Here is a 21,972-nt window from a genome sequence, read left to right as displayed (position 1 = left end):
ATAACATTGGTGTCATTACCTTTTTGTTTGCTCAATTATTGCCTCCGTAAATAAAACTTCGGCATTTATCACATCCAAAGAATCTGTTTGGGCGACGAAAAACGTTGAAAGTTTTCCACTTGTACCGAAATCTGTTACCCATCGGAATTTGTAACTCCAGGGGGCGATGTTCCCATGGCGTTTGTTTGATGGTTAAACGGCAAGCCCAAAGAGGAGGAGAAGAAGAACGCTTGCGTAAATGGCGTAAACTATCCTTAATGCTGAAACGTCAGTTGTCAGAATTTCCGCATTAATAAATGACACATATTCTGGAAATCAATGACTTGCTTGCATTATAGTATGAGTCCATTGTATCAGCTGTTGATTCTCTCTCACACACATACATTTTCCGGATTAAAAGCTATCATGGAATGAAACGTCAGTTGTCAGAATTTCAGCATTAATAAATTACACATATTCTGGAAATCAATGACTTACTTTCATTATAGTATGAGTCCATTGTTATTATTAATGCTGAAATTCTGACAACTGACGTTTCAGCATTAAGGATAGTTTACACCATTTACGCAAGCGTTCTTCTCCTCCTCTTTGGGCTTGCCGTTTAACCATCAAACAAACGTCATGGGAACATCGCCCCCTGGAGTTACAAATTCCGATGGGTAACAGATTTCGGTACAACAACGGCATTAGACTTGTGTTTTTTTGTCCCAACGTGGTCTTTTACATCGCTAATTCCTCCGTGTCCGATCGAAAAATCTTGCCTGCACAAGGTGCAATTCGCGTAGTTTTCACCCTTTTTGGAACGGATAATTATTCCCGGATAGGCTTTTGAATATTCTTCACGGAATGACTGCAGTTTTCTTTTCGGTTTAAGACTCGTATGCGATTTTTCTCCGGCTGATTCCATGATCGTTCGCTCGTTTGGAAACAATGGCCTCGTGCTTGGCAGCGGTGCTATAAATAGCCTCGCGCATGGCATTCGGAATGGCTCGATAGGAAGTTACGGGAAGCAGTGTCGATTGTCATTGTTGTTACGCGATTTCGTGAATAAAACTTAAAAAAAAATTTTTTTTTTAATTAATGAAAAAACGTATTTTTTATCACCGTAACCCGGAATAGGTTGATGAAAACCGTACTAATTACGGGAAAACCGGAGTAGTTGGCAGGTATGCTATCCCCAGGTGCATGTCTATGGAGGTGGGATAAATAGATCAAATAAACAAAAAAAAGAACCACAGAATGAATGGCTTTAGAGAGATACAACAACCAACAAGGGCACAAAAAAAGCTCATAAACCATCCACATCCCAGTTGTGTTTCAATCAGGGTTAATTTGGAGATCCGTTTCTTCTACTTATCTCTGAAAGGCACCCCACAGTTCTTGAAACTCTGCGGAACAACCGTACATTGTAAACCTAATCTTTTCCAGTTTGAGAAAATACAGAACATCTTTAATCCAGCGGGTGTGGCAAGGAGGCGCTGTTATCTTCCAATTCAACACAATGAGTCTTCTACCCAACAAAGTACTTTTAGTTTTTCTCTTTGTTTTAACATTTTCATTACTTTTATTTGTATAACGTATTTTTCGGACCATAAGGCGCACTGCCGATAAGCGGGTGTATTCAGGTTTTCCATACAAAAGGTGCACCGGACTATAAGGTGCATTAAAGGGGTGATATTGTGAATTTTTTTTCTACATTTAAAATACTTCCTTGTGGTCTACATAACATGTAATGGTGGTTCTTTGGTTAAAATGTTGCATAGATGTTTTACAGACCTTCTTCAAGTTGCTTTTGTAGAATGCACCATTTTATTTAAGAGTCTCCACTTTGACTGTGTCTTGTCCCCGTCATCTTTGTTGTAGTTTTTAGCGTTTCCATATGGAGTCTACTGACAAATATAAGTTTGAACTACATTAAAAACGAGCCCGTCTGCCCCACAACAAGAGGATAGAGAAGAAGAAGGAGCTCATTGACTACGGCGCGAGCTACAATAGCGGACGCGCGCACATTTTCGGGACTTATTCAGATCCCAAATACACATCAGCAGGTACCAACTGGTAAGAAAAGTGGGTTTTGCATAATATTGCGAATCAAAACGCCAGATAATGTCTCCTAATAGTTGCCATTTTGCCGTCCTTATAAACACTCCATAATAATACCTGTATGTTGAAGCACAGTACGTCTGACTACTGTGGCCGTAATGCCCCTACAATCCATCAAGCGGTGCGGCATCATAGCTTACCAAAGTCGTACTAAAATATTTTGACAGATTTTTGAGCGCCGAGTGTAATGTTCTATATTCTCTATGAAACATCTAAGTTTTGATCTTGCTTGCTAGCGTCATCTTGCAGTCCACACGTATCTCTTATGTGTGACTGCTATCTACCGGTCACACTTGTCATTACACCATGTAGCAAATAAAATTGCTTCTGCTTCGAGGTCGGCAAGCACAACAATAATTAATTTGTACATAAGGCGCACTGTCCATTTTTGAGAAAATGAAAGGATGCTCTAAGGATAGAGCATCTTATAGTCCGGTACTCTATTTGCTCATTCTTATTTAATTTTTTAAAAACCTTTTTCAAATTTTCTACCCTTAATTACTGCATAAGCGATTGATTAATTGCTGCACATTCTCTATTTTTTCTTATTTATATAGAAAAAGACTCAAACAGGAAGTAAAAAAACTTGAAATGACAAAGTTAAGGGAACATGTAAAACATATGGTGGGATTGAATGATCAGTAATCAAAATGGACAAAAAGGGGGAATAAGATCCATCCATCCATCCATCCATCTTCTTCCGCTTATCCGAGGTCGGGTCGCGGGGGCAGCAGCCTAAGCAGGGAAGCCCAGACTTCCCTCTCCCCAGCCACTTCGTCCAGCTCCTCCCGGGGGATCCCGAGGCGTTCCCAGGCCAGCCGGGAGACATAGTCTTCCCAACGTGTCCTGGGTCTTCCTCGTGGCCTCCTACCGGTCGGACGTGCCCTAAACACCTCCTTAGGAAGGCGCTCGGGTGGCATCCTGACCAGATGCCCGAACCACCTCGTCTGGCTCCTCTCCATGTGGAGGAGCAGCGGCTTTACTTTGAGCTCCCCCCGAATGACAGAGCTTCTCACCCTATCTCTAAGGGAGAGCCCCACAACCCGGCGGAGGAAACTCATTTCGGCCGCTTGTACCCGTGATCTTGTCCTTTCGGTCATAACCCAAAGCTCATGACCATAGGTGAGGATGGGAACGTAGATCGACCGGTAAATTGAGAGCTTTGCCTTCCGGCTCAGCTCCTTCTTCACTACAACGGATCGATACAGCGTCCGCATTACTGAAGATGCCGCACCGATCCGCCTGTCGATCTCACGATCCACTCTTCCCTCACTCGTGAACAAGACTCCGAGGTACTTGAACTCCTCCACTTGGGGCAAGATCTCCTCCCCAACCCGGAGATGGCACTCCACCCTTTTCCGGGCGAGAACCATGGACTCGGACTTGGAGGTGCTGATTCTCATCCCAGTCGCTTCACACTCAGCTGCGAACCGATCCAGTGAGAGCTGAAGATCCTGGGCAGATGAAGCCATCAGGACCACATCATCTGCAAAAAGCAGAGACCTAATCCTGCAGCCACCAAACCGGATCCCCTCAACGCCTTGACTGCGCCTAGAAATTCTGTCCATAAAAGTTATGAACAGAATCGGTGACAAAGGGCAGCCTTGGCGGAGTCCAACCCTCACCGGAAACGTGTCCGACTTACTGCCGGCAATGCGAACCAAGCTCTGACACTGATCATACAGGGAGCGGACCGCCACAATCAGACAGTCCGAAACCCCATACTCTCTGAGCACTCCCCACAGGACTTCCCGAGGGACACGGTCGAATGCCTTCTCCAAGTCCACAAAGCACATGTAGACTGGTTGGGCAAACTCCCATGCATCCTCAAGGACCCTGCCGAGAGTATAGAGCTGGTCCACAGTTCCACGACCAGGACGAAAACCACACTGTTCCTCCTGAATCCGAGGTTCGACTATCCGGCGTAGCCTCCTCTCCAGTACACCTGAATAGACCTTACCGGGAAGGCTGAGGAGTGTGATCCCACGATAGTTAGAACACACCCTCCGGTTCCCCTTCTTAAAGAGAGGAACCACCACCCCGGTCTGCCAATCCAGAGGTACTGCCCCCGATGTCCACGCGATGCTGCAGAGTCTTGTCAACCAAGACAGCCCTACAGCATCCAGAGCCTTAAGGAACTCCGGGCGGATCTCATCCACCCCCGGGGCCTTGCCACCGAGGAGCTTTTTAACTACCTCAGCAACCTCAGCCCCAGAAATAGGAGAGCCCACCACAGATTCCCCAGGCACTGCTTCCTCATAGGAAGACGTGTTGGTGGGATTGAGGAGGTCTTCGAAGTATTCCCTCCACCGATATTAAATAAAATAGGCTTCTTCCAACTCCTTATCGTACGTACGGTTGATGTGAAACTTTAACTTTGTTAGGCATGTCTGAAACAAATACATGATATCAAGCTTTACTGTGTCCACTCACTTTTACCGTCCCCTGTGTCTTCCTCTATAGCCTCATCAATGGCGTCATCAAAGTCGTCAAATCTAAAGCATAGATGTCATTTTGTTAAACACGTCAGAGCAGGTCACATGGTAACCTAACAAGCAAGCCACACCCACCTGTAGCTGATGTGCTTCCTGGTTCTGGTTGATCTCCTCCCCAGATTTTTACTCTTCTTGGTATCTTTCTTCTTTGTGGACTTTTCCTCTTCCTCCTCTTCCTCCTGCCCCTGCACGAACAAGAGAGTCGTGTTTTCAAGTTCTCGTGTTGCGTCTCAGTTGGCGTTTTGAGTAGGTCAGTGCGTTCACGTTGAGAGAAGTACGGCAAAGTGCAGTGCACTCTCACTCCCTGGGTAAGTGCTCAGTGATGGATACTCACCACCCTTAATAGTCGCTATCTTGGCTATGGGAGAAGTACTACTACTAACGCTGCCCGCAATCTAAACTTGTGTTTCTACAAGTGTCGATTGGGTAACAACGTTTCGTAAGGGGGAAAGACTTTAATGTCTTTCATTTACATCAGGGGTGCTCATTACGTCGATCGCGAGCTACCGGTCGATCTCGGAGGGTGTGTCAGTCGATCACCAGCCAGGCATTAAAAAAATAGTCCTAAAAATGAGCGATCATAAATCTTCACTATGACGTCACTTTCGTCACTTGATTGACATTCACGGCACCCGAGGGTCTTCTGAGATGACGCTGGCTGCTGCCAGCTCATTAAAATTACCGACTGGAAGGCGAAAAACACTTTATTTCAACAGACTCTGGCGCCGTACCTGTCGTCAAAACTCCAAAGACCGCGACTGCACAGTTGTGCTAACAAAACGAGTCTCAGAAAGCTGGCGTGCACAAGCTAGCAAGCTACGGAGTTTGCCGACAATGTATTTCTTGTAAAGTGTATACAAAGGAGTACGGAAGCTGGACAAATAAGATGCCAAAAACCAACCACTTTCATGTGGTATTGGACAGAAAGGAGGACTTTTTTTCTCCTCCATTCGAAAATGCGAACGTTTTTAGCACCACTGTCTGATTCCAATCAATGCAAGTCATCAGAATCAGGTAATACACCAACTTATATTCTTGTCTTCATGAAAGAAAGGAATCTATATGTGTTAAACATGCCTGTATTATCTTTAAACACCTTTAACTTATTAACAATATTAACTATATGTGTTAAACATGCTTGTATTATCATTAAACACCTTTAACTTGTTAACAATATTAACTATATGTGTTAAACATGCTTGTATTATCTTTAAACACCTTTAACTTATTAACAATATTAACTATATGTGTTAAACATGCTTGTATTATCATTAAACACCTTTAACTTGTTAACAATATTAACTATATGTGTTAAACATGCTTGTATTATCTTTAAACACCTTTAACTTATTAACAATATTAACTATATGTGTTAAACATGCTTGTATTATCATTAAACACCTTTAACTTGTTAACAATATTAACTATATGTATTAAACATGCTTGCATTATCTTTAAACACCTTTAACTTGTTAACAATATTAACTATATGTATTAAACATACTTGTATTATCATTAAACCCCTTTAATTTATTAACAATATTAACTATGTGTTAAACATGCTTGCATTATCATTAAACACCTTTAACTTATTAGGTGTTTAGCATTTAAGCTAGCGCCAGTCAGTCTGTCCGTATCAACGTGCAGTTATCAATGATGGGTCTTTGATCATTTTTTATTTAATACGGTAATATGAACCGTCTGGAGTTTTACAGCGGTTGTCTTTACTACCGCTTAGCACTGCGCTCTTAAACGCACGCTGAGATTCTACACTACGGATATGGAGCGAGATAAATTATGTGAAAGGAAGCGTTTGGCTGCGTTTACTCTGAGGGAAAATCTCCTGGAGCAAGGTCTGTGGGTTGCATTCCGCCATGTTTTGTCGAGCAAAACGGCGCTGTTGCGCATGCGGCGACTTTGTTTCCAGGAAGGAAGCATTGTTGCCTAAAATGCATTAATAAATTATGTTTTTTTTCAATAATTAGGGACCGCGATGTCCCTTTGGGACAGAGGACCCTATTGTAATTGTAAGGTTTTATTATTATGATTCCGCCGCCTCTTTGAGCTGTAATTTGACCCCTTTAACATGCTTCAAAACTCACCATATTTGACACACACATCAGGACTGGCGAAAATTGCCATCTAATAAAAAAAAAAAAAAAAAAAAAAAAAAAAACTCAAAATTGCGCTCTAGCGCCCCCTAGGAAAAAACAGACAAAACTGCTTGTAACTTCCGGTAGGAATGTCGTAAAGACATGAAACAAAAACCTCTATGTACGTCTGACTTAGACCTAGATTTCATACATTGACATCCTTCAGCAAAAATCAACAAGAAGTTGGCAATTCCCCCTTCAAAACAAAAGTTTTGTAAAAACAGTCACTTTTGCCTCTTTGAGCTGTAATTTGACCCCCTTAACATGCTTCAAAACTCACCAAACTGGACACACACACCAGGACTGGCAAAAATTGCGATCTAATAAAAAAACCCAACCCCAAAACTCAAAATTGCGCTCTAGCGCCCCCTCGGAAGAAAACAGACACAACTGCTCAGAGGAAGAAAACTCAGACAAAACTGCCTGTAACTTCCAGTAGGAATGTCTTAGAGACATGAAACAAAAACCTCTATGTAGGTTTCCCTTAGACCTACATTTCATTCATTGACAACCCCCAGCAAAAATCAACAAGAAGTTTGCAATTCCCCCTTCAAAACAAAAGTTTTGTAAAAACCGGTCACCTTTTTTCAAACATTATCTCCTCTGAGCGCGTTTGTCGTGTCGGCTTCAAACTAACACAGGAGAGAGATTGAACCCTTCTGATTAAAAGTTGACCAAAGAGTTTTAATTTCTGCTACGGTTTTGATTTTATGTGCCGTCAAAGTCGGTCCCGTCCATCGCTGCTTGCAGCTTTAATTAAAAATTGAAACAGTATTACTAACCGCGGTTTACCCTTATACTGTTACATCCCTAATATACATATATACACATATACATACTGTATATATGTTATATATACTGTGTACATAATATACAAACCCCAAAACCAGTGAAGATGGCATGTTGTGTGTATTAGGGATGTCCCGATCCGATATTTGGATCGGATCGGTCGCCGATATTTGCCAAAAAATTCGTATCGGCAAGGCATGGGAAAATGCCGATCCAGATCCAGTTTTAAAAAAAACTCCGGTCCGTGTTTTCCAACGCACCTATTTAAATAATACATTCAACTTTTCTGCTGCTCCCTAATTTCCGTTCCGCATTTTCCAGCACACCTTCAACACATGCACAGGTCTGTGGATTCTCACGCAGTTGCTTTTAGCTGCTGGCATTGCACGACAGGCTCTTCTCACTCTTTTCTGTGTCTCCCTCTCACAGACAGCAAGCACACCTTCTTACACACGTCACATACTGTCACGTCATACGTCACATACGTATACGTCCTCCCCGAGCAGAGAGGTAGCAGCATGGCTAACGTTAACTGTGATGCTAGCGCAGCTGTGTGACCAACGCTCCCTCTAAGGTGCGCACCTGTGCAATTGCGCACTGTTTAAATATCCTCTGCGCATAGCAAATCTATGCCACGCACAAAATCTAATAAAAAAATAAGCGCATAACAATTTTCGACACACGGACACGCCAGAGAAAACAGCTTTCGTCATCATTGTTCAAATATTGTGACGTCTGTCGAGACGCTTATCTCCATTCGGTGCCACACGTCCACACCATCAAAATGCTGAGGCAAAAATGTCCACATCAACACCATATGAAAAAATTAGTGATTTTTTTAGTTGTGATTTCCTTCTCTGCATGAAAGTTTAAAAGTAGCATATATTAATGCAGTATGAAGAAGAATGTTTTAATGTAGACATGCAAGCCTTGAAAGAAAATTTTGAAAATCAAGACTACATTTCCTGCAAATGGGTGCATTTCTACCCTATATTTTAACTTTAGATTTATTCTCATATCAAACTCTTTTGGCTGTCTTTTTGACACTTACATCCGGCGCCCCCCTCCACACCCTGGATTATAAATAATGTAAATAATTCAATGTGATTATCTTGTGTGATGACTGTATTATGATGAAATTATATATCTGATAGTATATATCTGTATCATGAATCAATTTAAGTGGACCCCGACTTAAACAAGTTCAAAAACTTATTGGGGTGTTACCATTTAATGGTCAATTGTACGGAATATGTACTTCACTGTGCAACCTACTAATAAAAGTCTCAATCAATCAATCAAAACACATAGAATCATCATACTGCTGTGATTATATGCATCAAGTGTTCATTCAAGGCTAAGGCAAAATATCGAGATATATATCGTGTATCGCAATATGGCCTTAAAATATCGCAATATTAAAAAAAGGCCATATCGCCCAGCCCTAGTTCAATGATTTCTGTTTGTCATGTATAATTTTGTCTATTTTGTGTTTATCCTTGAATAAACAGGTCAGTTTCTTGTTACCAACCATTGTGTATTATTCAAACTCCCCTAATTCAGCTGGCTAGTTGTTATCAAGAGTACTAAAACCCTTTTCAACATGATTCTGACAACTAAGTAGGCTAAATAACTTTAAACTTTAATACATGCTCGGATACAGGGCCGGCCCGTGGCATAGGCCGTATAGGCAAATGCTAAGGGCGCCGTCCATCAGGGGGCGCCATGCCAGTGCCACAAATGTTGGAGAAAAAAAAAAAAAAAAAAAAAGTTGGTACTATTATTTCTAAATACAAAAAATAATCTCACGTTAATTAAAATGCAAAGTAAAGCCTATTTAATAGAAATATTATTTGTTACAACATTACGCCCCCCCTCCTCCCCCCGCACGGTGCGCCCCCTCCCTTCCCGTATCATGACTCTTTTTGGACGTCACCACATCAAAAAATCAACACAAGATGTCAAAACAGCCAAAACTGTCAGGTGCCCAGGGAAGAAAAAAGAGAAAAGAAGAGGAGAAACGAGAAAAGACAGAGGTAGCAGGTAGGTAACGTTAGCCTACATGAAATTATTTGTCTGTTACAGAATGTGATAGTAACCTGGCTTTTTAGCATTAAGCTAATGTTACATGACTCGGCAATTGCTAATCAATAAATAGCTAGTTCTGTTTTAACGTCGGGATAATATTGTGGAGGGGGCTAAATTGTTATGGAAAATAATAATGTAACGTTAGGTAATTACAGTACTCCCACCTTACATTCCTCAGGGACAGTTGTATTAGATCTTTTAAGCAGGTGTTTTTTGTTTACATTATTGCCTTCTGGTTAGCTAATGTTTTCCCTGCAGGTAATAGTCACTTTTCCACCCCTTTATATATTAGGTATAGTTGTAAGTAAAAAAAAAAGGTCAAAGGCAAAGCTATTCGGGTTCTTGTGAGTATATACACTTCACTGCCGATGTGGGGTGGGCACCACCTAAAATCTTGCCTAGGGCGCCAGATTGATTAGGGCCGGGCCTGCTCGGATAGGCCAGTATCGGTCAGTATCGGTATCGGATCGAAAGTGCAAAAACCTGGATCGGGACATCCCTAATTGTGATACATGTGCCTTCTCGTAAGTACGGCCCCTATGTATTCAAAATGTGAAAGTGTGCCAATTGAAACACAGCTCCAGTATTTAAGTCTTCTATCTTGGTGTTGCTCTACTCACAGGAATGATGTTCTCCACACTGATTCCGACGTACACCAGCCTCTCCCTCCTGACACATAAGCAGACACAAGGGTCAAAGGTTAACTCATCACAAGGGGTTCATCATCTTAGCCCGCGCGTGACTGACTTCTACTAACGAGGCTCCATGCAGACATGTTTCTGTCATTGGTGAGGTGAAAGAAAGTGTGCGTTTACCTCCGCTCGGCTCGCTCCCGCTTCTTCAGAACGCTGTCAAGGTTCAGCAGCTGCTCCTCCAGCCTCTCACACAGAAGCTTCTGCAAACACACAATAACAACTTGGTGAGAAGTGTCCCTTAGAACGCTAATCACATTTCTTTTGAAATGAAATCTAATCACTACATACGGGCGGGGCTTACATGTTGGCAGGGAGGACAGAACCACTCGCCATCAGGGATGAGCATGAGTGGCGGGCGCAGGCAGGCGGTGTGATATCCACTGTCGCACGAGTCGCACAGCAGGATCTAAAAAGGACACACGACATGAGTGTGTCTGACCACCATGACGATGATGATGATGATGTCACGGAGATATACGGGGACCACTCGCCAGTTCCGGGTGGTTGGGAAGGCCGCAGTGAGAGCAGGCGTCCTCCTTGGGAAGCTCCTCTGATTGACAGGACTCCTCCGTGTGGCTACCTTGGTCGCTGGCCTCCTCCTCTTTGTCCACAACCTCCTCCGCCTCGTTCTGCTTGCGTCTTTTGGTGCGGATGTTGGTCCATCGGGGGCGTCCGTGTCTCCGTTTGCCCTGAAATGCATCATGGTTAGTCACAGAGAGTCACTCCTTGTCAGAGGTGGGTAGTAACGTGCTACATTTACTCCGTTACATCTACTTGAGTAACTTTTGGGATAAATTGTACTTCTAAGAGTAGTTTTAATGCAACATACTTTTACTTTTACTTGAGTATATTTATAGAGAAGAAACGCTACTTTTACTCCGCTACTTTTATCTACATTCAGCTCACTACTCGCTACTAATTTTTATCGATCTGTTAATGCACGCTTTGTTTGTTTTGGTCTGTCAGACAGACCTTCATAGTGCCTGCGTTTCAACAAATACAGTCACTGGTGACGTTCACTCCGTTCCACCAATCAGATGCAGTCACTGGTGACGTTGGACCAATCAAACAGAGCCAGGGGTCACATGACCTGACTTAAACAAGTTGAAAAACTTATTGGGGTGTTACCATTTAGTGGTCAATTGTACGGAATATGTACTGTACTGTGCAATCTACGAATAAAAGTTCCAATCAATCAATCAAAAGTGTGAAGGAAAAAAGACCATTTTTTATTTCAACCGTACATCCCGTCAAAAGCCTAAAGACTGACTGCACAGTTCCTGTCTTCACAATGAAAGTGCCGCTCCATCGCGCCTGCGCTTTCAAAATAAGAGTCTCCGAAAGCCAGCGCAAACAAGCTAGCAAGCTACGGAGTTTGCCGCCAATGTATTTCTTGTAAAGTGTATAAAAACGAATATGGAATCTGGACAAATAAGATGCCAAAAACCAACCACTTTCATGTGGTATTAGACAGAAAGGAGGAACTTTTTTTCTCCTCCATTTGAAAACGTGGACGTTATCATCACTACTGTCTGATTACAATCAATGCAAGTCATCAGAATCAGGTAATATACCAACTTATATTCTTGTTTTCATGAAAGAAAGGAATCTATATGTGTTAAACATGCATGTATATTCATTAAAACACCTTTAACATGTAAACAAAAACGGCAAAATAAATAAATATAAATTATATACTGTATATATCAATGTATGTATATATATATATATATATGTATATATATATGTGTATATATATATATATATATATATATGTGTGTGTGTGTGTACATGTTACTCATCAGTTACTCAGTACTTGAGTAGTTTTTTCACAACATACTTTTTACTTTTACTCAAGTAAATATTTGGGTGACTACTCCTTACTTTTACTTGAGTAATAAATCTCTAAAGTAACAGTACTCTTACTTGAGTACAATTTCTGGCTACTCTACCCACCTCTGCTCCTTGTGAAAAGAAAACATACTTCTTACCCTTCGCTTCCTGGTTTGGACAACAGCTTGAGCTTTTTTGTCTTTTGCGGTCGCCAAACTCTGCTCCTCCTCGTCTTCTGCGTCCTCTTCTTCCTCACCCTCCTCTTCTTCTTTTGTGGCCGGCTTCCGTTTCTTTTTCTGACCGTCAGTGGCCTTGGAGCTGGGCCTGCAGGTGGACAAGGGAGAGCATCTTTCAGAATCCAATCCAATCCAATCCACTTTATTTATATAGCACATTTAAACAACAAAATGTTTCCAAAGTGCTGCACAACAATATTAAACACAATTAAAGCTGCAAGCAGCGTTGGTCGGGCCCGCGTATTTGGCAGGTGCTAGTACTAAGTGTCCCAATACTTTTGTCAAGTTTTAGTCCCAAGTATCCCAATACTTTTGTCAAGTTTTAGTCCCAAGTGTCCCAATACTTTTGTCTAGTGTAAGTGTCCCAATACTTTTGTCCAGTTGCCCAATGCTTTTGTTCAGTGGTAGTAGTAAGTGTCCCAATACTTTTGTCCAGTGGTAGTCCTAAGTGTCCCAATACTTTTGTCTACTTTTAGTCCGAATTGTCCCAATACTTTTGTCTAGTGTACCTACCTTGTCTGCATTGTGTGGGCACGCTGGTGCTTCCTGCTTTTAAGTAGCCATCTTGAGAAAACAGCAGCGCAGCAGCATCAGCGCAGCGGTTCTTTGAAGGCTCATAAAATCAAAACCGGAGCAGTTAGAAAAATTATTTCGATAACTTTTATTTGGAAGGGTTCAATCTCTCTCCTGTGTTAGTTTGAAGCTGAAACGACAAACGCGCTCAGAGGAGATAATGTTTGAAGAGAAGTGACCGGTTTATAAAAAAAAATTGTTTTGAAGGGGAAATTGCAAACTTCCTGTTGATTTTTGCTGAGGGTTGTCAATCTATGAAATGTAGGTCTAAGTAAGACCTACATAGAGGTTTTTGTTTCATGTCTCTCCGACCTTCCCAGTGGGAGTTACAGGCAGTTTTGTCATTTTTTTCTTCCGAGGAGCAGTTTTTTCTCGGTTTTATTCAAAAATTGCTCTAGAGCTCAATTTTGAGATTTGGGGTTAGGTTTTTTTTTTATTAGATCGCAATTTTTGCCAGTCCTGATGTGTGCGTTCAGTTCGGTGAGTTTTGAAGCATGTTAAGGGGGTCAAATTGCAGCTCAAAGAGGCAAAAGTGACTGTTTTTAGTACTTTTTTGTCTTGAAGGGGGAATTGCCAACTTCCTGTTGATTTTTGCCCGAAAATATACTATTATGAAATCTAGGTCTAAGTCAGACCTACATAAAGGTTTTTGTTTCATGTCTCTCCGACCTTCCTAGTGGGAGTTACAGTCAGTCTAGTTTTTTTTTCTCCTAGGGGGCGCTAGAGCGCAATTTTGAGTTTTGGGGTTCGTTTTTTTTTTTTTAAAAAGGCAATTTTCGCAGGTCCTGATGTGTGGGTCAAATATGGTGAGTTTTGAAGCATGTTAAGTGGGTCAAATTACAGTTTAAAGTGGCGGCGGAAGAATAAAGAATAATAATTAAAGCTGCAAGCAGCGTTGGTCGGGCCCGCGTATTTGGCAGGTGCTAGTCCTAAGTGTCCCAATACTTTTGTCTACTTTTAGTCTGAAGTGTCCCAAGACTTTTTTCTAGTGTACCTACCTTGTCTGCATTGTGTGGGCACGTTGGTGCTGCCTGCTTTTAAGCAACCATCTTAAAACAGCAGCAGCGCAGCAGCATCAGCGCAGCGGTTCTTTGAAGGCTCATAAAATCAAAACCGGAGCAGTTAGAAAAATTATTTCGATAACTTTTATTTGGAAGGGTTCAATCTCTCTCCTGTGTTAGTTTGAAGCTGAAACGACAAACGCGCTCAGAGGAGATCATGTTTGAAGAGAAGTGACCGGTTTATAAAAAAAATGTGTTTTGAAGGGGAAATTGCAAACTTCCTGTTGATTTTTGCTGAGGGTTGTCAATCTATGAAATGTAGGTCTAAGTGAGACCTACGGAGAGGTTTTTGTTTCATGTCTCTCCGACCTTCCCAGGGAGAGTTACAGGCAGTTTTGTCAGTTTTTTCATCCGAGGAGCAGTTTTTTGTGCGTTTCATTAAAAAATTGCGCGAGAGCACAATTTTGAGATTTGGGGTTAGGTTTCTTTTTATTAGATCGCAATTTTTGCCAGTCCTGATGTGTGTGTTCAGTTTGGTGAGTTTTGAAGCATGTTAAGAGGGTGAAAATACAGCTCAAAGAGGCAAAAGTTACTGTTTTTAGTACTTTTTTGTCTTGAAGGGGGAATTGCCAACTTCCTGTTGATTTTTGCCCGAAAATATACTATTATGAAATCTAGGTCTAAGTCAGACCTACATAAAGGTTTTTGTTTCATGTCTCTCCGACCTTAAAAGTTAAAGTTAAAGTACCAATGATTGTCACACACACACTAGGTGTGGCGAAATTATTCTCTGCATTTGACCCATCACCCTTGATCACCCCCTGGGAGGTGAGGGGAGCAGTGGGCAGCAGCGGTGGCCGCGCCCGGGAATCATTTTGTGGTGATTTAACCCCCAATTGCAACCCTTGATGCTGAGTGCCAAGCAGGGAGGTAATGGGTCCCATTTTTATAGTCTTTGGTATGACTCCTAGTGGGAGTTACAGGCAGTCTAGTTTTTTTTTCTCCGAGGGGGCGCTAGAGCGCAATTTTGAGTTTTGGGGTTAGTTTTTTTTTTAAAAAAAGGCAATTTTCGCAGGTCCTGATGTGTGGGTCAAATATGGTGAGTTTTGAAGCATGTTAAGTGGGTCAAATTACAGTTTAAAGTGGCGGCGGAAGAATAAAGAATAAAGAATAAAGAATAATAAAACCTTACAAATTCAATAGGTCCTTATGTCCCATTGTATAAGGACTCCCTTTGGGAGTCCTTATACAATGGGCCATGCGGGCCCTAATAAATATGATTAAAAACAATTTCAAAGGGTAAAACCAATTAAAACAGTAAATAGAAACAACAACTTCCGTGTGTGGCCGTTAGATCAACGAGGGACACGAACCTGACAATCCTCGCAGACCTCCTGAGCGACCTCCCGCCCTCTGAGACCTCCTTCTGTTCCTCTTTTGCCCGCAGCTTGTTTCTGCGATGAGGAGGGATCTTAATCTTCAACCTGATTCCTTCTTTCTGGAGCTCCGAGGAGGCTTCCTCGAGTGGGCGTGGCTTGTGCTCGGACCCTTGCCCGGTGTCCTTCTCACTCGCCTGAGCCACCGGGCCACCGTTTAAACCCTCCTTCTCCCCTCGGGGTTCTGCGACAGACGGGGCGCGGCCCAAGTCTTTCTCGGGGCCGTCTTTGCGTCCTTCCTCTTCGACAAGAAGTCCTCGTGATCCCGCGCCGGTGTCCTCCTCGCTTTCTTTGTCCGCCTCTTTTGATGTCGTCTCCACGGCGACGGGGGCGTTTCTCACCAGCACGGACTGCCGGCTCACCTCCCGGTCTTCCTCTGCAGCTTTGCAGCCGTTCTCCTCTTCTGGTCCACCGCAGGGCGTTTTGACGCGCTCAGGTGGGCCGCGGATTACCCCGACATGACCTATGACCCCGACTTGGCCTATGATGCCCAAAGCCCCGTTTTGTCCCTCTTTGTTGGGCGACAGGACTGAGGACCTCCCGTTGGTCAGCTCTGGTTTCAAGACAGACTCTGCGGAGGCACTTGGGGGCGCTAATGAGACGTCCTTGCTGTGGATGACGGAGGGGTTGTACACGATGATGCTGCTGCTGCTCTTGTTGTTGAGGTGGTTGCCGTGGTAGCTTTCCGCCAGCTTCAGCTCCCTCTTCTTCAGTGGTATCTTAGCCTGCTGGTTGCTCCTGACGACCGCGCGCTCGGCCTCCTCCTCCTTGTTCACTTCCTGTTTTGATGCCGCCGTGCCCGTCGCCATGACGACAGAGACGGCGCTTTTGCGGGCATCGACGTCCCTGCTCTCTGTCTTGATGAGGGAGGTGATGGTGCTCACGTGGTTATCAAAAAGAGGAGGTTTGTCATCGGCTTGCTCTTCTTTCACTTCCTGTTTGATGGTCTCCTGATTTTCCACTAAAATAAGGAGAAAGCCTTTTTTTTAACAATTCCAATCAAGTTTTCTCTTTAAAAGGTAGCATTTATAATAAATATATATTTGTTTTACCTTGTTGTAGGGTTTTTTCTTCATTGTCAACCTTCATGCCATCAGCGACGTCCTCTGAGGATTTGTCGAGTTTGCTGACCTCGTCAACTTTGGCAGCACACAAGCAAGACTTTGTTAAGTGTTTTTGTCCCGTCTTGTCTCGCTGTTATTACTTCTATTACATCATAATAGAATCAGTAGCAGTCTTTGCATAACACATCTCTAAAGCTGAAGACCCTTTCTGGTACTTCTCTGCATTTGCGTAAACACATGACCCCAGACACTACATGAGGAAATATTGTACTTACTACGAGGGCTGCAGCTATCGATTATTTTAGTAATCAAGTAATCTTTTGATTACTTTGTTTGATTAATCCGGATAAAACCCACTTTATAGCCTCAATGTGTATTTCAGGTAAAATAGTTGAATTTAACAAACATTTTTGGACCTGCCATAACCTTCATTACTTTGTGTTTACCTTCTTTTACTTTTTATATATATATATTTTTTACCTTCTATTTAACTGATTTTACGTTTTGTTTACCATATTTGACCTTGTTTTATCTTTAATTTACCTTCTATGTAACATATTTGACCTGTTATTTAACTTATTTCACTTTCTATTTAGCTTCTTTGACAGTCTTTTGCCATGTTTGATCTTCTTTTACTGTCTATATTCCTTCTTTTACCTTTTATTTACCTTTCAATTGAACTTATCTGACCTATTATTTACCTTCAATTTAACTTTTTACGTCCTATTCAACCTATTTTACATTTTATATTCCTTCTTTTGCCTTTATTTACTTTCTATTTACCTTTTATATAGTACTTTTACCTTATATTTACATTCTTTTACCTTTTATTTATGTTATTTTACCTTCTACAATACTTCTTTTACATTTTATTTACCGTATTTTTCGGACTATAAGTCGCAGTTTTTTTCATAGTTTATATGTTTTTTTCCTTTTTTACTATGCATTTTCGGCAGGTGCGACTTATACTCCGAAAAATACGGTACATATTTTACATTTTAAATACTTCCATTTATCTTTGTTTCACCTTATTTTACATTTTAAATACTTCCATTTATCTTTGTTTCACCTTATTTTACCTTTAATCCACTTCTATTACCTTTTACCTTCCATTCAACTTGTTTTACTTTCTTTTATGCGGTCCGGATTTTATAGATTTTTAGTAGATACACTCATTGAACGTTTAATCGAAGCAACAGAATGTAAATCAAAGCTTTTTTCTAATGTACCGTATTTTCCGCACTATTAGCCGCACCTAAAAACCACAAATTTACTCAAAAGCTGACAGTGCGGCTTTTAACCCGGTGCGCTTTATATATGGATTAATATTACGATTCATTTTCATAAAGTTTCGATCTCGCAACTTCGGTAAACAGCCGCCATCTTTTTTCCCGGTAGAACAGGAAGCGCTTCTTCTTCTACGCAAGCAACCGCCAAGGTAAGCACCCGCCCCCATAGAACAGGAAGCGCTTCTTCTTCTACTGTAAGCAACCACCCGCCCGCGTAGAAGAAGAAAAAGCACGCGGATATTACCGTACGTTTCATTTCCTTTGTGTGTTTACATCTGTAAAGACCACAAAATGGCTCCTACTAAGCGTCAGGGATCCGGTTCATGAAAAGACGCAATCTCTCCATCCGCACACGGATTACTATTTCACAGCAACTGATATTCCTGTGAACCGCACTGTGGATACAACGGGAGCACGTACGGTGAATATTCGCACCACAGGGAATGAGAAGTCATCCTTCACTGTGGTTCTAGCTTGCCATGCTAATGGCCAGAAACTTCCACCCATGGTGATATTCAAAAGGAAGACCTTGCCAAAAGAGACCTTTCCAGCCGGCGTCATCATAAAAGCTAACTCGAAGGGATGGATGAAGAAAAGATGAGCGAGTGGTTAAGGTAAGTTTAAGTTTACGCGAAGAGGCCGGGTGGCTTTTTTCACGCAGCTCTGTCCATGTTGATATACGTATGTTTGTGATTGCACATTTGCGTACATTTTGGGAGTGAACAGAGTTGTTAGAACGCTGGTTTTTAATATATTATTAAAGTTTGACTGACCTATCTGACTGTTTTTTTGACATTCCTTTAGCGCAGTTAGATGCGGCTTACAACACGGGGCGGCTTATAGGTGGACAAAGTTTTGAAATATGCCGTTCATTGAAGGCGCGGCTTTTAACCCAGGGCGCCTTATGGTGCGGAAAATACGGTACTTCCACATTTACCCATTCACACACTGATGGAGGGAGCTGCCATGCAAGGCGCTAACCAGCACCCATCAGGAGCAAGGGTGAAGTGTCTTGCTCAGGACACAACGGACATGACGAGGTTGGCACTAGGTGGGGATTGAACCAGGGACCCTCGGGTTGCGCACGGCCACTCTTCCACTGCGCCACGCCGTCTTTTGCCTTTATTTACTTTCTATTTACCTTTTATATAGTACTTTTACCTTATATTTACATTATTTTACATTTTATTTATGTTATTTTACCTTCTACAATACTTCTTTTACATTTTATTTACCGTATTTTTCGGACTATACAGGTCAGCAGCAGGAAGCATGAAGTGCTCTAAAACTTGCTGGTAGACGGCTGCGTTGACCCTGGATCTCAGGAAACAGAGTGGACCGACACCAGCAGATGACATGGCACCCCAAACCATCACCCAACCATGCAAATTTTGCATTTCCTTTGGAAATCGAGGTCCCAGAGTCTGGAGGAAGACAGGAGAGGCACAGGATCCACGTTGCCTGAAGTCTAGTGTAAAGTTTCCACCATCAGTGATGGTTTGGGGTGCCATGTCATCTGCTGGTGTCGGTCCACTCTGTTTCCTGAGATCCAGGGTCAACGCAGCCGTCTACCAGCAAGTTTTAGAGCACTTCATGCTTCCTGCTGCTGACCTGCTCTATGGAGATGGAGATTTCAAGTTCCAACAGGACTTGGCGCCTGCACACAGCGCAAAATCTACCTGTGCCTGGTTTACGGACCATGGTATTTCTGTTCTAAATTGGCCCGCCAACTCCCCTGACCTTAGCCCCATAGAAAATGTGTGGGGTATTGTGAAAAGGAAGATGCAGAATGCCAGACCCAAAAACGCAGAAGAGTTGAAGGCCACTATCAGAGCAACCTGGGCTCTCATAACACCTGAGCAGTGCCAGAAACTCATCGACTCCATGCCACGCCGCATTAACGCAGTAATTGAGGCAAAAGGAGCTCCAACCAAGTACTGAGTATTGTACATGCTCATATTTTTCATTTTCATACTTTTCAGTTGGCCAACATTTCTAAAAATCCCTTTTTTGTATTAGCCTTAAGTAATATTCTAATTTTGTGACACACGGAATTTTGGATTTTCATTTGTTGCCACTTCAAATCATCAAAATTAAATGAAATAAACATTTGAATGCATCAGTCTGTGTGCAATGAATAAATATAATGTACAAGTTACACCTTTTGAATGCAATTACTGAAATAAATCAAGTTTTTCAAAATATTCTAATTTACTGGCTTTTACCTGTAAGTCGCAGTTTTTTTTATAGTTTATATATGTTTTTTTCCTTTTTTACTATGCATTTTCGGCAGGTGCGACTTATACTCCGGTGCGACTTATACTCCGAAAAATACGGTACATATTTTACATTATTTTCACCTTATTTTACATTTTAAATACTTCCATTTATCTTTGTTTCACCTTATTTGACCTTTAATCCACTTCTATTACATTTTACCTTCCATTCAACTTGTTTTACTTTCTTTTATGCGGTCCGTATTTTATAGATTTTTAGTAGTTACACTCATTGAACGTTTAATCGAAGCAACAGAATGTAAATCAAAGCTTTTTTCTAAAGTAATTAATCGTTGCAGCCCTACTTATGATAGACGTTTCCACCGACCTGCTTCTCTCTGAGCAGGGCTGCTGCTCCCAGATCCCTCCTGGTTCTGGTTTGGAACTTGGCCCTTCAGGAGGTCCAGAGCATCAGCCAGGTCGTTGCGGGTCCTAAGGAGACAGTTCGGGGGACAGACAAGTTAATAGGAGAGAGGGTTCCTGAGTTGGAGGGCACATCAAATGTCCTGCAAGTCCCACCTGACGATGCACCTCCAGGTGGACCCGTCCAGGTCGTCCTGCTCTTCCGTGTACAACCTGATGTTCTGGTCCTGGTCCAGCTGAAGCCAGTACATCAGGCCCTGTCGGTCCCGCCCGATTGGCTGCAGACGCATCTTCTCCGGCTCCTCCTCGTTGATGGCCATCTTAAACTTGAGGTTGTCATCAAACTGACACTCACACAGATACTGCCAGGAACGTGGACAAAGAATGAAATGAAGAATAATTTTCATAGATGACTACACATTGTCTATGTCAGTTATTTGGTTAACCAAGCGGTGACAGTATTTCATTGTGTAAGCAGGAATTTCGTACTTTGAGGATGCCGGACTTGCACTCCATGGACATCTCCTGGTAACCGTTCTGTTCCAGCTCCCACGCCCAGGCACTGTTCAGCTCCTGGCACATCTACAACCAAGCAAAATTTAGTCAACGTGGAAAACCTCCTTGTCGCCTTGTTCTCAAACGGAGAAAAATAAAAGTTAGTGAGGATGCGACTTGCCTTGGCCAGGTATTTTTCCCAGCGGTCAGTTGTAACACTCTTCCCAAGCTTTCGGAGCAGCTTCACGTGGAGTTCTACGAGAGGTTTGGGAACTGAACACACACATTACAAACAAGGTCACTGCAAATGCTTTTATGGTTGATAATGTTCTAGTCCTTGTGTGAGAACTTTGGACAGCTAAATGCATGACTTGGACAGTTGAGGTGAGTTGAGTTTGAGTTTATTTGGAACATGCATGCAAACAACAAGATACATCACAATTTCCAGTTTCTCTTTTCAACATGTTCGAAAAGGAGTAGGAAGACGCAGAGCTTATTTAATCCTACCCCGGTTCCTTTACATGACAGTTGCTAAAACTTTTGTTCACTTCCTGTTCTCAATTTATTCACAATGTACTCCATAAGTAATAACAATAACAATAAATAAATAATAATTGGTGAAGTAAGTTTGGTGAGATGAGTAAGATTATCTTGAAAATGATAAATTCAGAATGTTTATCATGGTTCTTCTTCTTTGTACTTTGTAAACACTTTAAGTTTGAAGAGTTTCTTGAAGTGGATCATATTAGTACATTGTTTGATTTCTTTGCTTAATCCATTCCATAATTTAATTCCACATACTGATATACTGAAGGTCTTAAGTGTTGTACGTGCGTACAAATGTTTTAAATTACAGTGACACAATTCAGCTTATAAAACAAAGGCTTTTTGGAGAAAACACACCCGAAGAGAACACTTTAATCAATTAATGATTTTAAAATATTGAATTGCTTGCACTAGTTCTGTTGTTAATGTCCCTTTACTGCACAAACACAAACCAACTGTCGTAAATAGTGTCGTAATCTGTTCCGTCGTTTTTGTGAACTCGCGGAGAATGTTAGGTCTTAAGGTCTTAACTCATTC

General features: G+C 42.0%; 1 protein-coding gene across 1 annotated transcript in view; it reads right to left on the bottom strand.

The window, feature by feature from the left end:
• The window catches only part of LOC133614337 (remodeling and spacing factor 1-like), a 42,458-nt gene that overhangs the window by 13,393 nt on the left and 7,093 nt on the right, over positions 1-21,972 (bottom strand). The window contains exons 2-14 of the mRNA XM_061972203.1: positions 21,071-21,162; positions 20,884-20,976; positions 20,551-20,756; positions 20,360-20,463; positions 16,455-16,541; positions 15,340-16,363; positions 12,315-12,480; positions 10,815-11,012; positions 10,625-10,729; positions 10,444-10,523; positions 10,249-10,297; positions 4,674-4,783; positions 4,537-4,598 (exon numbers count right to left, since the gene is read on the bottom strand). Of these exons, the coding sequence (XP_061828187.1) occupies positions 4,537-4,598; positions 4,674-4,783; positions 10,249-10,297; positions 10,444-10,523; positions 10,625-10,729; positions 10,815-11,012; positions 12,315-12,480; positions 15,340-16,363; positions 16,455-16,541; positions 20,360-20,463; positions 20,551-20,756; positions 20,884-20,976; positions 21,071-21,162 (2,376 nt within the window). The remainder of the gene's footprint in view (positions 1-4,536; positions 4,599-4,673; positions 4,784-10,248; positions 10,298-10,443; positions 10,524-10,624; positions 10,730-10,814; positions 11,013-12,314; positions 12,481-15,339; positions 16,364-16,454; positions 16,542-20,359; positions 20,464-20,550; positions 20,757-20,883; positions 20,977-21,070; positions 21,163-21,972) is intronic.

This window comes from Nerophis lumbriciformis, linkage group LG17 (assembly GCF_033978685.3).
Source record: "Nerophis lumbriciformis linkage group LG17, RoL_Nlum_v2.1, whole genome shotgun sequence".
NCBI lineage: Eukaryota > Metazoa > Chordata > Actinopteri > Syngnathiformes > Syngnathidae > Nerophis > Nerophis lumbriciformis.
The sequence above is the reverse complement of the archived record's forward strand: the minus strand, read 5'-3'. Positions and strand labels throughout refer to the sequence as shown.